This window comes from Macrobrachium nipponense, chromosome 36, assembly GCF_015104395.2.
Source record: "Macrobrachium nipponense isolate FS-2020 chromosome 36, ASM1510439v2, whole genome shotgun sequence".
Taxonomy (NCBI): Eukaryota; Metazoa; Arthropoda; class Malacostraca; order Decapoda; family Palaemonidae; genus Macrobrachium; species Macrobrachium nipponense.
This window is the reverse complement of record NC_087220.1, coordinates 46434225-46451045: the sequence shown is the minus strand read 5'-3', so window position 1 is coordinate 46451045 and position 16821 is coordinate 46434225. Positions and strand designations below refer to the sequence as shown.

General features: G+C 36.6%; 1 protein-coding gene across 1 annotated transcript in view; it reads left to right on the top strand.

Moving 5' to 3' along the window:
* Positions 1–3049: 3049 nt before the first annotated feature.
* Positions 3050–16821, top strand: part of LOC135203432 (histone H1E-like) — a 14596-nt gene continuing 824 nt past the window's right edge. The window contains exons 1-4 of the mRNA XM_064233159.1: positions 3050–3106; positions 4765–4947; positions 7172–7264; positions 7470–7592. Coding sequence (XP_064089229.1) covers positions 3050–3106; positions 4765–4947; positions 7172–7264; positions 7470–7592 — 456 coding nt within the window. The remainder of the gene's footprint in view (positions 3107–4764; positions 4948–7171; positions 7265–7469; positions 7593–16821) is intronic.

The window sequence follows — 16821 nt, the reverse complement described above, 5'->3', positions numbered from 1 at the left end:
CATGAGGAATACTGGGACTCTCTCTGACTTGCTTAGATGTGCTAGATCCTCATCTCTAGATTATCTCATAACATTTGAGGCGTATAAAGACAAATTCATGTGTAGCCTCTTCCCTCTTTCGAACTTGGACACAAGGCAAATAATTTGAGTCCAAAACGCTTCCTTTTTGTCTTTATATACTCCCCCCCCCCCCCCGGCGAAACGAAGTCTGCCTTTATATAAAAGAAGTGACTCCTCAACTGCAAAATTTTCCCTGGTGAAAAAACATTCATACTTTTTTCTCGAACCATGTCAAAAAATAGTTTGTATTCTGGTCATTGGCTGGCTGGGTTGAACATTATCTGGATGAGAAAATCTCAGAAATCGCAAGATTTGGGAAAACCTATTGCGGCTCATTACAGTTGTAAACACAGGTGGCCCAGTGCAAAGCAAAGATTGACTCCAGTAATCTGAAATACGTGGCAACTCGTGATTCTCCATCAATAACTGAAGTGCAAAAAAAATGTACATTTCTTCCACAGTCACATCATTCCACTTTTTGCCATGAAATTTTTTCTTAGTTTTCTCGGGATTGTCACGGAAAAATAGGCTGCGCGTGTATTTGTCCATTCACACAATGAAGAAATTACATCCACTCCCAAGAATAACTGTAAACAGTCAAATGCATTCATTGGATGTTGATCGTGGTGATGCAGAATTACCGGATGCACATCTTCAAAATCACTCACGTAAGTGGGGAGATCGCCAGGCCGTGAATCACTAAATGGGTCTGATAACAATCTAAAACTAACATCTCCACGCGGAGATGACCCATTACTCTCCACCGATATCGTTTCACTCGTACCTGAATTTCTTCACTATCACTAACCACTTCAGGAACATAATCGGTATCCGAGTCGTCAAATGACACATCACTCTCACCTCCGTCAGTAGAACCCTCAAAGTCGCTGAACTGCGGCCTAAAATCTTCATTATCACTCTCATCAGACGACATTTGGCCCGTTTGAGCAAACCAACCTGAAAAGAAAGAAAATATACATTAGGTATCATTGTGAAGAATTACGTGAAGTACGATGAAAGAAACTTGTATATGATATGACTTCTCATAAAATATATATGAAACATCAAGTCACACTTCATTTTACCTGGATGGGTAATATAGACTAGGATGTTATCCTCTAGTGTATCGAAGTCGTCTTCCAAGCAAGGCTGCGTCTGAGGAATGAAGTTGAAAATGCCCGGCTACCTGAAAAGAAAGAAAATATACATTGTGAAGTTTGTACATGAAGTTACGATGAAATGAACTTTTATATCACCTGACTTCTCATAAAATATATATGAAAAACTTTACTTTCTTTTACCTTGATGGGTAAGGGAGGGTATCAAGCAAAGGTCTTCCATGCACGGCTGCTTCGGAGTGAATGCTATGAAATACGCTCTCTTTGTCATATATGCCCCTACATCCATGACGTCATCTGCTATAGCCAGTGTTTTCGCATCCGGTTAGGGCGAGATAAGAGATGAAGGCAAAGGAGACGATGAGGACGAAGACGAAGATGAGGATGAGGATGAAGAGACGACAACGATGAAGAGACGACGAGGATGCCTTGTCAAAACTTGGCTCACACAAGTGTTATCGGTATAGGGTTGACAGATGACCGTGTTTCCCATCCAGTCAGGACTTGATAGGAGATGAAGGTGACGAAGACGACGAGGACGAGGACGAAGACGAAGATGACGATGAGGATGAAGAAGACGACGAAGATGGAAATCGTAGACATCCATTGATGCCTTGTCAAGACTTGGCTCACACAAGTGTTATCGGTAAAAGCGTTGAGAGATGATTTTATCACGACTGGAAGTAGCGAGTAAGTGTGATGAGCTGTCCACTGCTTGAGTGTTTGTTTGCTCCACTTCCTGTTTGTTCCACATCCTGCCAAGGCTTGGCTACTCTCTCTCTCTCTCTCTCTCAGTAAAATTTCGTTTTTGGTCCGAACTCCGAACCTAGTAATATTTTATTTTGTGATAAAATCTATACAAGTCTACAAGTTTATTTTGTATAGAGAATAAGAAGATTCAAAAGATAATAAGAAATATAAATGTTCGGCCCGGAAACGAACATTTCATCCGTTGATAAATCGGTGGTTGTTTCCATACCTCTCGGTCATAAGTTTATTTGATTTTTACTAGATTGGAGAATTATGTATATAAGATGGGAAAAATATAACTTCAAACGGGAAAAATTTATCGTTGTTTATTACGGGTATCTAAACTAATTTTTCAAGTTTCTTGTCCTCAGAAAAAAAAAGCTTTTTCGCTTTTTCTCTGGTTTGGTTTTTTATATATAAAGTTACTATAAGGCTTTATTTTTACCTTCATTTATCTGATGTTCATATCTTTTATTTGTAAAATGTAATTAGTGAATAAATAAATAAATACAGTAAATGATGATGCAACTGGTTTTATACTTGGGTAGAAGTTATTAGCTACATGTTTACGCTTTTATCTGATTTTGTGATTTTTTGTAAACTTGCGTGAGTGTGACATAGTCATTCCATTGAAATTCACACATATACATATATAAACATACGAGTCTCTGCGTGTGTATGCAGTTTTTAGACTAGGCCTATATCTAAAAAAAAAAATTGGGCACGAGTCCTTTCTTTTTCAGTTTTTTTTTTTTTTATATATAAAGAGGAGTGGATAGTCGAAGGTAGTAAGGTATTTTGGATTAGTGGAGCGGTGGAAAGAATTTTTGAAGAAGGAAAATGTAGAGACGTGTTAGGGTAGCTTTAGATTTTAGAAATACTTTAGAAAAAAGTTACGCCAGCTGACATTGCCAGTGGAGATTCATGCAGTTGCACTTTGTTGAGTGCCTGCACCTACAAATAGGATTGTAGCACTCAGTGGAAATTATTCCACCTGTCTACGAACCAGTGCCAAAAAGGCAAGCCAGCAGGCTGTACAAAAAGGGTGATGGTGACCCACCCATCATTGAAAACAGCTTCGAGTCTCACTAAGTGATGCATGTTTGCCATCGGAAGCCAGAATGAATGCGCGTCAACCATGTGACTGGCCTCATGGAAACAGGAGAGCGTGTTGCCATGTAAAATGGGTTTCTAAGTTTCTAAATACAATTTCTTTTTTTTTTATCTATAATTGAGAGACTATATATGTGTCTACGTGTGTGTGCGAGTGCATGTATAAACTATACACAGTATAAATCCAAAAGTCTGAATGTAGATAAATAAGCAGTAATAATATTTTTTTGGGTTCATCATACTTCTGACATCGTGTCATACTGTTTATTTTGGTCTAAACTCTTCAAACCGAAATTACAGAATGATTGGAAGTCCCTATCTGAAAGAAAAGTTTGGTGGTAGACGCGTACACCTTTAGGAATCCGGTGCGGTGTAGTAGACTTGAATGGTGGTACCAAGGTACCTCCAAACAAACTTTCGGTAATGAAGAGGTTATAATACAAATTTCATTGTTATTCTTGAGATAAGCTAGTAACTGTACGCTCGTCCTAAGCTACTCTCTCAAGCTATTCAACAGTTACTCTCATCCCAAGCTGCGCTCTCTCTCTCTCTCTCTCTCTCTCTCTCTCTCTCTCTCTCTCTCTCTCTCTCTCTCTCTCTCTCTCTCTCTCTCTCTCTCTCTCTCAATGAAATATGAATTACTGTATCATAATATCATTAACTATTATGTACAAAGTTAAAAATAATAATAATTCCATTAATAAATTAGTTTCTTTTAGCAACTAAATTGTTTTCCAAAATAATTCTTTCGGTAATAAAAGTCCATCAGCTGATTCTAAACGTAAACAAAAGACAAAACTAGGTTTTTATTGCTGTATTTTGCTGTTTATACATTAATATTATAGTTGGGTGGAGTAATCTTTACAGTAAATAATGTTTTTTTTATCATAAATATGTTCATTCACAAAATAGATATATACTATGTACTTTTAGTTTGGTGCAGCAGCCAATCATGAAAATAGAAAGGAATTAGTAATATGCTTTTGCTTGCTGATTTGATGAAGGGGAAATTGAAGATAGGAAATAATAACTTTGAAAATGTCTTGAATTTAGTTTAAGGTGATAGTTGAAGACATATTTGGAGCTTGAACTCAAGTAGGCAGTTATAAACATTGAAATAGTGGTCTCGGGTGGGTTAATTATTAAAGTAGGCAGTTTAAAGTGATTTTTAAGGGGGGTACCATGATAACACGGGTATTTACTTATCACGGGGGGTTCTGGACCCTATCCCCGCGGTTATCGAGGCCCCTATTAAAAAAAAAAATTTGTACATCTGATGTCAGAAACTACTCCCCAAGTATTGTTATTTTATTTATTTATTTATTTTTTGGTAATTTCAATAACATTGATATCTATCCCTCAAATGAGGGACTCATAATGTTGACTTTAAGTGAATAAGTCAAGACTCATGATGTCTAACTAGGTCAGAGGTATTTTCTTGAAGACAGATTCTCTTATTTGATTCTGTTTCATGTTGCTTACAGAGCAATAAGGTTCTGGAACATCATTGATGTTGAGTGTTTTTATTTGAAAGCTTTGAGAAGGTAACCTTTGGTCACATTTTACAATTCAATTTTGTCTTGTAAAATAGTTTTTGATGTTGCATCTTCATTCTAATATCTAACATATTGAAATAAAGGAATAGCTTTTGTTTGCTATTTTTTTTCTCTCTGTCTCTCATGAAACCACATCCTCACATATTAATTAGCTTGTCTTATGTCAGGTATCGGGTGGAAGAGCAGACATCGCACCTGCACAGAACATCACTGATGACAACTTTGGGGGTAAAATATTGGGAAAGCGGAGCCTTATGGTAAATAAGCGTGTTAGAGAGGCAGATGAGAACTCTGGTATATCGTGTGTTAATTTGTCGCCTACCAGGAAAAGGATTCGAGTAGCAGGAAAGGTACTGTACTGTAAATGTTTGTTTCATAAGGACATATGATATTCTGATTTTTGCACTTACATTTTACTGCCGTAGCAAAGAATTAAAAGTTTCAGTTTCATAAGATTTGTATCTTCTTAAGTAATTCTGATGTTTGCACTTACTTTTTGCTGGCAAAGCAAGGAATTAAAACTAAGTTTCCTTTACATTTTTACCATGTATTTCAGTTTTATTTATGTAACTCACTAAGTAATTTCATAGCTGTATTTTCCACTTGTGTGGCAGCTTAAATGTGAAAATTGCTGTATCACTTCTATTGATTTTGGGTGGGTGACTAACCCGCTGACTGTTTTGGAGTACAATAGAAACAACAGAGCAAAGACCACTTGTTTTCTGCTAGGTTTTGATGGTACATGGAATGTTTGGAGCATCTGTGTTTGTCTTATTACATCGTGATTTTTGGGCCAGCCTTTGAGTAGTTGGTGAAGTATTCAGTTTTCGTGTAGCCTTAAATCTTAGAGAAGATAGTTTTTTTTTTTTTGTTTTTTTTTTTAAATAAATACCATTTTGACAGTCATGTTGGAACAAAAGTACCATCCAGGCATTAGGTTATTGTAGGGAGGAGTGTAAAACCAGGTTGACCAAAGCCACTTCTGACTCATACTATCTGCGCAAATTGTAGGGGACAAGTTTGTATGAAAGATCTTACATGTGAGGAATGTAAAGATTGGGACAAATGTTGGTGAAAGTTATGGTAATCTCACTTAGAAAAACTAGATAGCTAATAAAAGGAAGGCTTCCTCTAGAGTCTGAATTAGAGCTCGTAGTTTAGAACCCACTCTTAAATACAGGCAGTCCCTAGTTATCAGCAGGGGTTTCCATTCGATGGGCTCATGATAAGCGAAAATAGACCATTAAATGAAACACTTATGATTTATGGCGCCAATAACTGGATTTTGGTGCTGTAACCGTTTAACCAATTGGTGTGTGTGTTTTAAGTATGTATTAGTGCCTAACTATTATTAATGCCAATAACCAGAAGTCTGGTTTATGGCACTGAAATCACAGATTTTAGACAATTGCCATAAAAACGGATTATCATTAACCGACTCTGGCAATAAACTGGGTACTACCTTTAAAGTGTAATAGGTAATCGTGGCAATAACCCGAGTACTACCTTTATAGTGTAGTTGATAATAGTGGCAATAACCTGGTACTACCTTTATAGTGTAGTAGATAATAGTGTCATTCTATCTTCCCTGCTGTAGCCTTGTCCCTTCATCTCAGTCCACCTAAATATTATACCATTCACTCCTGTGCCCAGCTCAGTGGTTCCCAACGTTTTTCACTTCATCTCTCCCTCCATGAATTCTCAACCTCCTTCTTGCCCCTTTTCATTTTTCTCTAAAATTCCACCCCTCCATAAAAAACCAAGAGGTAATAAAAGGATTAAAAAAAAAAAAATGAAATGTTGATGAAGAAAATACCTTTGCTTTATTTATTAGAGCTAAAGTTTTTACAAACTTGGCAATTATAAGTCCAGATGAGGTGAAAAAACCTCCTCCCAAGAGGAAAGAGTGGAAACTTTGCGATGTTCCCTCTTCTTACAAAACGACCTCCATTACGACTTAGGCTGAGCCCGACATTCCTGGCAGGGATTCATCAACATACAAAGATGAGCTCTGCACGTACTGCAAGTTGTGTAGGGATCTGTAGTTGACGACTGCAAAAAACAAAATGAGCACTGGACCTCTGGAATACACATGCATTGATGAGGCTTTGAAGACTCGAGGGAAGCCATACCAACAAATACACATTCTCAACACTGAAAAAAAACAGAACAGAGGCAGAAAAAATGGGCTTGGGTGGAGAGAAAGCCTAAGCATCTACTCCCCAAGACGGTTAGGAAAAGACTGGTGTGTCATGAGGTTGAATGTGTGGTTTCTGACTAACTTTCACCTTGTTCTCACAGGCGTTGCCAGATCTCACAGACTTCTTTACAGTCGGAGAGTGTTTTAACCAGTTACCATCTGCCGCTTGGAAAATATCCTTTGTTAAGACTTCAGGTTTGTTAGCTATGAAAAATACAAATTGGTATAAAACTTTGTCATTTTTTGAAGTAAAAACTTAAGTTACACCATGAGTGACATTTGTCACAAGAAGCTAGTGAAGTAAAGATTTTATGACTTACTACATACTTTTATGACTGGGTTTTATTGTTAACTTTGATTTGATTCTGTTTCAGAGTGCTCCAGAAAAGAGCCCTAGTGATGATGGAAACTCTCCACCCCATCAGGAAGGACAACTTGAGAAATCTGTAAATAACAAGCCTGATAAGGTAAACTTCTTTTGGTCACATTTTTTATTGTTTTCGTTATGATAACTTCAGTGTCCTTCCTTGGAAGTAGGGACTTTCCCTATATTTATTGTTATGTCGTGACAAACATTTGTTACAAGAAGTGAGTTAATTGAAGATTTTTGTACTTACTACGTACTTTTATGAGTAGGTGTTATTGACAAACTCTGATTTTATTTTGTTTCAGAGTCGCCCAGAAACAAGAAAATCCCTGAGGCGTGTTGATGTTAGTAAGGGTTTGCTGGATGCAAATCCTCCATCCCATGAGGAAGGAGAACCTGATAAATCTGCATTTAAGGACTCTGAAAAGGTAACCTTAACCTTGGTCACGTATTAAAATGAATTTTTCCAAATAAAAAAAAAGTACTCCTACCTTGATTCTAATCCTCAATCCCCCCTCGTTGTGGGACCACCTTGACAGGGTTATAGTGGGCCCTTGAACCCGAGAATTAGTTGCCATGTTTGAGTCCGAAGAGTGTCCATATATGATGTATTTATTTGGGAGTAGTTATTTTGCAATTTTTCCAACTTATTGTAAAATTTATCTGACTGACAAATAGGAAAACGATATAGCTGGGAATGGGTTTAAATCTGAAGTTTAAATAGTGGGACATCAACTGCCCGATAATGTTTGGATCTGAGTTTTTGGGTGGAACTATTCTGCAGGACTGGATCATGGATTCCAGGGGGATAACGGTTCTGGGTATAGTACTCGAGGCATACCCATAATGTGATTTGGGTGGAAGTGATTGTATTCTTGTAATACTCTCAAGTCCCATCAAGTGGGTTTGCCAACATGGTCATTTTAACCTTTGTAGACTGAAGTACCTTCTCATGTCATATTTGAAAATGAAAGGGTACTTGTACATCCTTTCCAGAAAAGACCAATGCAGTGATATTGTTAGAAGACTTGTAGAGTGTTCATGTGTATGTTCTCTTACCTGCTTTTCTCTTCTAGATGATTCGTTCTGCAATCTGTTTCTATGTTTTATGTGGATAAATTTGTAGTTCTGGATTGGTAATATCAGTCTCTGAGGAGTGTTTAAGCGAGACGAACCACCGAGTTTGTTTCTTTACTATTGCAAAGAATACAAGTTGCCGTTACACAAGTTACAACTTATGAAAAAAAATCTGATTAGGATCGTTAAAAACAATGACTAAGTGCTCTGGCAAAGTATTGCATCTTTACAAAATAAACTGGAATTTTTCAAAATATATTTATAGCAGCAAATGTTGGTGCCAAAGCCTGATGATAGGTCAGCGCAACATTGAATAAAGAAAGACAGGTAATAATGAACATCTCAAAGGGCACCTGGGATTCATATATCATAGATAAAATCTCTCTTCCACCAATGTTAAAGGAGGTTAAAGAGAAATTATCAGCAGAGGTGACCTAGTACTAAAATGGCTACCTGTGGATTTCTCTTGGTTTAAATACTGCCTATTGTGGAACTTTTCTTATTCGTTACTTACCTGAAGAGAGAGACAGCAGTCTCTAAAATACGAACTTGCAAAGTTGGCAATCTGCTCCTGAGAACCCACAAGATGCTAACTACCATATTGGGATTTATATTCTGTAGTAGGCCACGATAAAAAAAATGTTGGCAGTCTTAGTGGGAGGATATTTTAACCAATCTAGAAATGCGCAGTATTGTATCATCAGTCTCCCCTTGGTCATATACCTATCTGCCAAGTAGATAGGAAACGATGTTGTGCAGATTGAGGATTGGATGTACATGATTCACTCATGAGTTTTAGATGTCCCATGAAAATCCTCCATTTTGTGGGAACTGTGAGACATTTGCTGATTGAATGTCTCAGACTTAGGAATTTGAGACATAGGTTCCTATTTTGTGGATGTGACAGGGAAGGTAATTTTGTTCCAGCTACAATTGTGAGAAAAGATTGTAATATAGATCAGTTATGTATCTATGTGGGAGACGCGCCGCCTCAACAAAATTTAGATTATACTACATAGATTATGTGAGAATTTATATTTGTTTAGATATTTTTATATAAAATTTATTTTTAAATTTTATTTTGTTCCATTTAAAATGATTTTGGTGTCAATAACCTAGATGTTGTGACTCCAGGTTTAACCCTTAAACGCCGAGCCGGTATTTCCGAAAGTGTCTCCCGTATGCCGACGGCATTCAGGAGTGAGCCCCAAAGCAGAACGGCATTCAGGAGTGAGCCCCAAAGCAGAAAGTTTTTTTAAGAAAAATCATAGCACGATTAGTTTTCAAGATTAAGAGTTCATTTTTGTCTCCTTTTTTTGTCATTGTCTGAAGTTTAGTATGCAACCATCAGAAATGAAAAAAAATATTTATAAATATTGGAATATATGACAGTGTGAAAAAAAATTCATATATAATTGAATACAAATCGTGCTGTGAGCAAAACGGTTAAAGCTAATGAGTTAATTATTTTGTCATTGTATTGTTCACTAAATTGCTTATGTTTTTGGTATCTAACAAATATTATCACAATATGATGTATGAATTCGTAACGCACTAATGTAAAAAAAAAAAAATTTGTTTTCAAATATTCACCATAAATTGAAATATTGTGTGAGACTTACCTTTTGTTGCAAAATGAAGGTAATTGATTGACCATTACTAGACTGTAAGTGTTGTAGCTTACAATTGCAATTTTCAACCATTTCGGTCGAGTTAAATGTGGCCGAAGGTAGAATTTTTTTTTTATTTACTTATTTATATGAAAATATTTCAAAACTGATAAAAGCTATAACCATGAGATATTTTTTGTTGTATTCTACATGAAATTGTGCACATTTTCTTACATAAAACTTATATAACAGGTAATATAAATTGGTGCAAACATTATGACAATCGGACGAAAAAATTTCTGATTTTTTCGGAAGAGTTTTTGTGCTGGCGTAAGGAAAAAGTCTTTTTTACAAATATTCACCATAAATCAAAATATTGTGCTAGAGACTTCCAATTTGTTGTAAAATAAAGTTAAATGATTGAATATTACTAGAATGAAAGAGTTTTAGCTTACAATATCGTATATTGACCATTTGGGTCGAGTCAAAATTGACTGAAGGTAGAAAATTTGGCACTTATTGTTATTTATATGAAAATATTTCAAAACTGATAAAAGCTACAACCTTTGGTTATTTTTTTGTGTTATTCTATATGAAATTGCGCATATTTTCATATAAATCTTTATGTAACTGATAATATAAAACGGTGCAAACATTACAACAATCAGATGAAGGAAATCATGATTTTTTTCGCCAGTTACCGTGCGTCTGTAAGGATGTTTTTTTTTTTTAAATTCACCATAAATCAAAATATTGTGCTACAGACTTCCAATTTGTTGCAAAATGAAGTAAAATGATTGAATATTACTGGAATATAAGAGTTTTAGCTTACAATTGCATTTTTCAACCGTTTCGGTTGAGTGAAAGTTGACCGAAGGTTGAAATTTTGGCACAGTTTTTTTTTATATGAAAATATTTCAAAACAGATAAAAGCTACAACCATGGGTTTTTTTTTGTTGTATTTTACATGAAATTGCACACATTTGCATATATAAAACTCTATGTATCATCTAATATAAAGTGGAGCCTAAATTATGTCAAAGTGATGAAATGATTTCTGAGATGTGTCGCTGATGCTTTTTGGTGGAAGAAGAAAGAAATTTGCGCCTGGGTAACGCTTGTAAACAAAACAACAGTTTGAACCGTGAACTCCCAGAATCCCTCAAAATGTGTGATTCAAAAGTTTTTGCCAAGTAAGCCTATAACACTTTTTTCCGCAAATGAAAAAAAAAAATTTTTTTTGTCTACGTATCATATGTCAATTAAGCACCTAACAGACAATTTTATTCGATGGTTAATACATATTAATAGGCGTTTTAGGGTTAATAGACACAATCAATCAATTTATCTATACAAAACCTTGACAGTTAGAAGGCTGATATCTGCACCCAGACTACTTTTTCTCAAAAAATATCCCTTGAAATTTACAATATAACAAATGAACAGTAATTAGACCTCTGGTATCTTTATGTTACATATAATTACACGTAATAACCTTCATCTGATGGTTAGGCTTCTTCCCATAAGAGTAAAAGAATTGGGGCTTTTGGATGCCACTTCAATAACAACATACATAAAACGTGGGCAGGCCAGTGTTGCAAAATGGGAATTGCAATTTCTTGCTAGATTTTACTCCATAAAGTGCTAAAAAATATACTTCATACACAACAATGCCACCCAGCCAATTTCAACCGATTGCTCTGTTTCGATTCAAACGTTTCTAATATACACATTTTACTTTTACATTACGTTACATGATTCCTAATAATTTCGAAACCTATTCTGTTCAATTCCTGAAAATGGTTTTGCAAGATTTTGTTCTTTTTCGTACATTATTATATCAAACATAGTAGAATAAAAGAAATATTCAACTTTACATTACAAAGTTTTGATGTCAAAATATGTATGCTAGATGTATTTCGAAACAAATGCATGTTTTCCTGCCAGATTAAAAATTTTCTTGCTAATTACCTCAAGGAAATGAAAACTAGCATTAAATATGCAAAATTGGTAACACTGGACTGAACAGATGCATGTTAGTCTTAGAAATGATAGTTATTGTATCTTTGAAAATATCAAAATAAACTAAGTCGCAAAGCCGATTCCATTCATGTTTTTCCTATTCACGTAGCCTAAAAGGACTGCGTTATTTTGTTTGTTTCATCATGCCACAAACCCCTGACAATGCAGAGTACATAATAGGATCATTTTAAACTATTATTTACTACCAGAATAACAATGATATTTTGTATTGAAAATGAATATTATGTATATTCTCAAACTTTATTACTATCATGACTAGTACTATTATAATTTCAAAAGATAATCTTGCTGTGAACGCTACCATAATTTGATTTTCATATACGTATATAAATTTTGTCAGCTGGCTGGCTTCGCATAGATAAAAGTTGAGTTCACTGATATAGAATTATACCACGAATAGCCTTTTTATTATGAAGATATGACAATAATTTATAAGGTAAAAAGTGGTTTTACGTATTTCATTTATCCCTCGTCGCCGAGAGAGAGTATTTCGTTTACTCTTCATCGCCAAGAGAGAGAGATTCTTTTCTTAGATCTCCATTACATGAAAAATTAGTAAAAATGGATTTTATTTTTACCTTTGGGGGCCACCATTGAATATCGGCATTGACAACTTAAACACACAATAAACGCTCGATAGTTATGGCAGATGACGTTCCGCAATCAGCTGTTTCTCTATAGAGAGAGAGATATAGAGAGACTGTTGCCTGATTTTTGGTTGCAACATTGACAGATATCCATTAGCAAAAATTGAATAATAGTTGTGTATTGAGAATAATGATAAGTTTAATAAAACTGTTGTTTTACTGTGTGTAATCATATTGCATGTATTATTACCATATTATATTACAGGCGGCCCGCGGTTAACGGCGCAATCACTCAACGGCGAATCTGTTTTACGGTGGTCGTCAAAAATAATCATTAAAAAAATAAGGCATTTTAAAGGTATCTTTACGGCACAAATTTCAGTTAACAGCGCCGCTAGCGCCGTTGTCTAACGAGTTCATACATATGTAGAAATGCCATTCAGACCATAAAGGTTATGCAAATTATATTAACAAATTTTATGGAGAGTTATTATGTAGGTATTAGGGTAAAATATATGCCTCTGACGCTGTTCTATGCCGAAAATATCGAGTTACACAAGTGCAAATTAGCTATGGATGTGTCGATTCATAAATGTTCATGCTTTTGTTTAAAATATGTATGAAAATGTATTACGTGAAAGGCATTTTTATATCTGTACAGAAATATGATAAAAAGGCAGCTTTTGAAACTGCCCTTCACGTTATCAAATACAATGTTTTTTCATGTTCTTTCTTGTAAGCCGCCGCCTGCCGCTCTTCCGAAAATATAGATTTAAAAAAAGTGCAAATTAGCGATCGATGTGTCAATTTTATAAATGTTTATGCTTTTATGTTTAAAATGTGTATGAAAATGTATTACGAATAGGGTATTTTTATTTCTGTGCAGAAATATGATAAAAAGGCAGCTTTTGAAACTCCCCTTCAAGTTATCGACTACGATGTTTTTTTCAAGTTCGTTCTTGTATGCCGCCGCCTGCCGCGATTCCGAAAATATAGATTTAAAAGAAGTGCAAATTAGCGATCGATGTGTCGATTTTATAAATGTTTAAAATGTGTATGAAAATGTATTACGAATAGGGTATTTTTATTTCTGTGCAGAAATATGATAAAAAGGCAGCTTTTGAAACTCCCCTTCAAGATATCGACTACGATGTTTTTTTCAAGTTCGTTCATGTATGCCGCCGTCTGGCGCTCTTCCGTAAATACCGAGTTAAAAAAAGTGCAAATTTAGCGATCGATGTGTCGATTTTTCAAATGTTTATGCTTTTATGTTTAAAATGTGTATGGAAATATATTGCGTAAAGGTATTTTCATTTTTGTACAGAAATAAGATACAAATTAAGGCAGCCTTTGTAACTACGCTCCACGTTGTCAGGGGATGGTTTTTCATGTTCGTTCTTGTCCGCCAGTTCCGAAAAATGCATAGTTATTTTATTATTTATGCATCTTTTCCATAAATCCTTTAAAAAGTTATACATTATTTCACTGTATCCAAGAATATTGTATGTATTCTCATATTATTGTATTTTAAAATACTATGGGAAACTTAAGCCCGTATTCCGCGGAGCGGCCAATGTTGTGGTTAGAAATCAGCTGATGAATAAGAGTCTGTTTCACCATAACGCAATTCTGAGCGAATGCTCTTGCTTCTAGTTAGCATAAACGAATATCTATATACTTGACTTATATGAGACAAAGTTATTTTTCCATATACAGCGTGTTTTTAGGCGGAAATATTTGTTGAATATGTCTCGTTGTGAATGTGAACTACTATTTTTTTCGTTAACAGATTACGTTGGCGGCATGTTTATTGCGTAAAAAATTACGTGATTCCGTTCGCAATACGTAATCCTTTATATCATCATAATACGAACTTTACGTTATCTTATATTAGCGTGAAACCAACAGTAAAATGTGTTCTTTCAATCACAGTAATTTTGATTAAAATGATTTTATCCCAATTTTATCTACGGTTGTGTTTGATGGCAGACGTTTACTGCATTTTATCCTTATTGCCGATGTACGATAATAGTCATTGGCAGCTTGAACAGTTTTCTCAGCTTCAGTTATAACTAGGTTTAAATTTAACAGTATATTTCCTGATTGATCTTTAATCTATATTGATCTGATCTATAGCGAATAAAGTTATTACATTAAGATATCTCAGTTCTATTCTATACATAACGCCCTTTATAACAACTACGGTAACTTTGTACTGTAGTACGATAATTGAAATACAAGCCAAACGGATGTTATCCAGTTCGGTTGTACTTAGAAAAAAAAAAGTAGTCTCGTTTGGTTGTTCATGGCTGTACAGGTTCACGCAACAAGTATAACGTTTAAACCATACTTTCATCATTCTCTTTTGCTGTTATTGAACTTATGTAACTAGAAGATGGGTAAAGTTAGGCCATTGTAATTTGATCTCTCATGAAATCGGACTATTGTAAGACTAATAATCGTAACCTAAACACTACAGCTACCTGTACACTGTATAAACTGTATTATATCTTTACATACTGTAGACACCCAAATGTACTGTACAGTAAATTCTATTGTACTATACTGCATAAATATAATTTTACTTATTGCGCCGTTGTGGGATTACAGCGCCTTTGACTGGTCTAGAGTTTCGAAAGGTGTGCGGTGGCCGTAGGCTTTAAAATCGTTTAGCGTCGAAAATCGCTTGACGTCGGCGGCCAGGAACGGAACCCCTGCCGCTAACCGAGGGCCGCCTGTATTGATACAACAATACTCTTAACTACAGTTGTGCACTATTAGGCCAATTTTGAAAGCAATAATTGACAAAGTTCACCTGTCATCGCCAAAAACGCACAGAAAATAACAGTTGTTCCGATACGTAATACAAACCCTCGGTCCTTTAACAATAGGAAGGTAACTAGCGGCAGCTGGGACGGTCGTAAGCTTCGAACAAGGGGAGAACGGTAGTTAACTGCTTGTCCGATCGTGCGCGCCCGAGAGGTGAAGAATCACTTTTGCTTTCGGCCGCGGGTGTGAAGGACGTGTTCGTCATCGCTCTCTGCCCGCTTCATCGTCGTATGCTTTGTTTATATTGTGTTTTCTACTAATGGTTTGGTTTGACTTGAAAATGAAACTGTAAGTACACTGTTTTCATTTTCATTACTTAATTATGAATCAACATGGAGCTATCGCCGTAGAGACGGCGATTTCCGCTCTTTTCATGTATTGAACCCTTGAATTATGTCTCGGTGCCGAGGGCGGGCGCACTCGCGCCGAGTCATGTATTTTGGGCGAAAGTGTGTAATTGAAAGATGTAAGTACTCTTTTTCATTATATTTTTGCCCTGTGCGTTCGTTGCCGAGAGCTTGATTGCGCTCGGCAAGAGCCTCTTATTTTGTATGAATAGAATGCAATGAAAGTGGATTCGCAATGCAGTTTTCTTTTGTTTTTCATTTATTAATTGCATCAAATTTAATTTTGGATCAATTTCCGCTCTTACCCGGGAATTAATCCTTACGATTTATTGCTGTGAAAGTGAAAATAGCAAGTGCAGTATTGTTCATTTTCATATATATTTATGATAGCATCATATTATTATGGATCAAGTTTCCGCTCTTACCGGGAATTGAATTTTCCCTCTTTAAGTTCTATGAAGTGAATCGCAAGTGCAGTATTCTGTTTCATTTTCATATTACTTTTCACTGCTGTGCGGGGGTAGGGGAAGCGAAGGTCTGCCAGGAAGTCGTCGGAAAGCTCTCCGCGACTCCCTTGGTATCCGATTCTTCGTCTTCTTTCCTGCCCCCGCGCCTCAGCTTCCTCGTATTTTGTTTTTGGGGTCTTCCTTCCGTTCGGGGTGGGGCATGTCTCCCCCCCCGTGCGTGAGGGAACCCTCATACTAATCTGTCTGTGCTACCGCAGGTGCTACAGCCGTGGGAGACGACCTTGGACAGGTATGGACCACTGCGGCTTGCAGGGCGTGCCTAGCATCCACGATCTGCTGCAGAGTCTAGCGAGGTCTGGGGCGGTGACCTTGGAGTGGTCTCCACTACAACCTTCACGGCCGCTTATGCTGCTTCCCCCCGCTGGTCTACACTCCCATGCTGTGTCGGTGACGCCGTCTGCCGCTTCTAGGGCCGGTCGCCGCCGTACCGAGGAGGGGTATGCCGCCGCCGCCTGTGTTTTTCTTCGTGTTGCCTGCCCCAGACTTCCGCTGTTCCAGCAGCTCGCCCCTGGACCGGCCGCCAGTACCACGCTGGCTGCCGATGATTCTGCGAGGCGATGGCTGGGCCTGCCGTACCTGTCGCTGATGTGGTTTCCCGCTACTGGCTTGGCTGTCCCTTCTGTGTTTACCGCTGCCG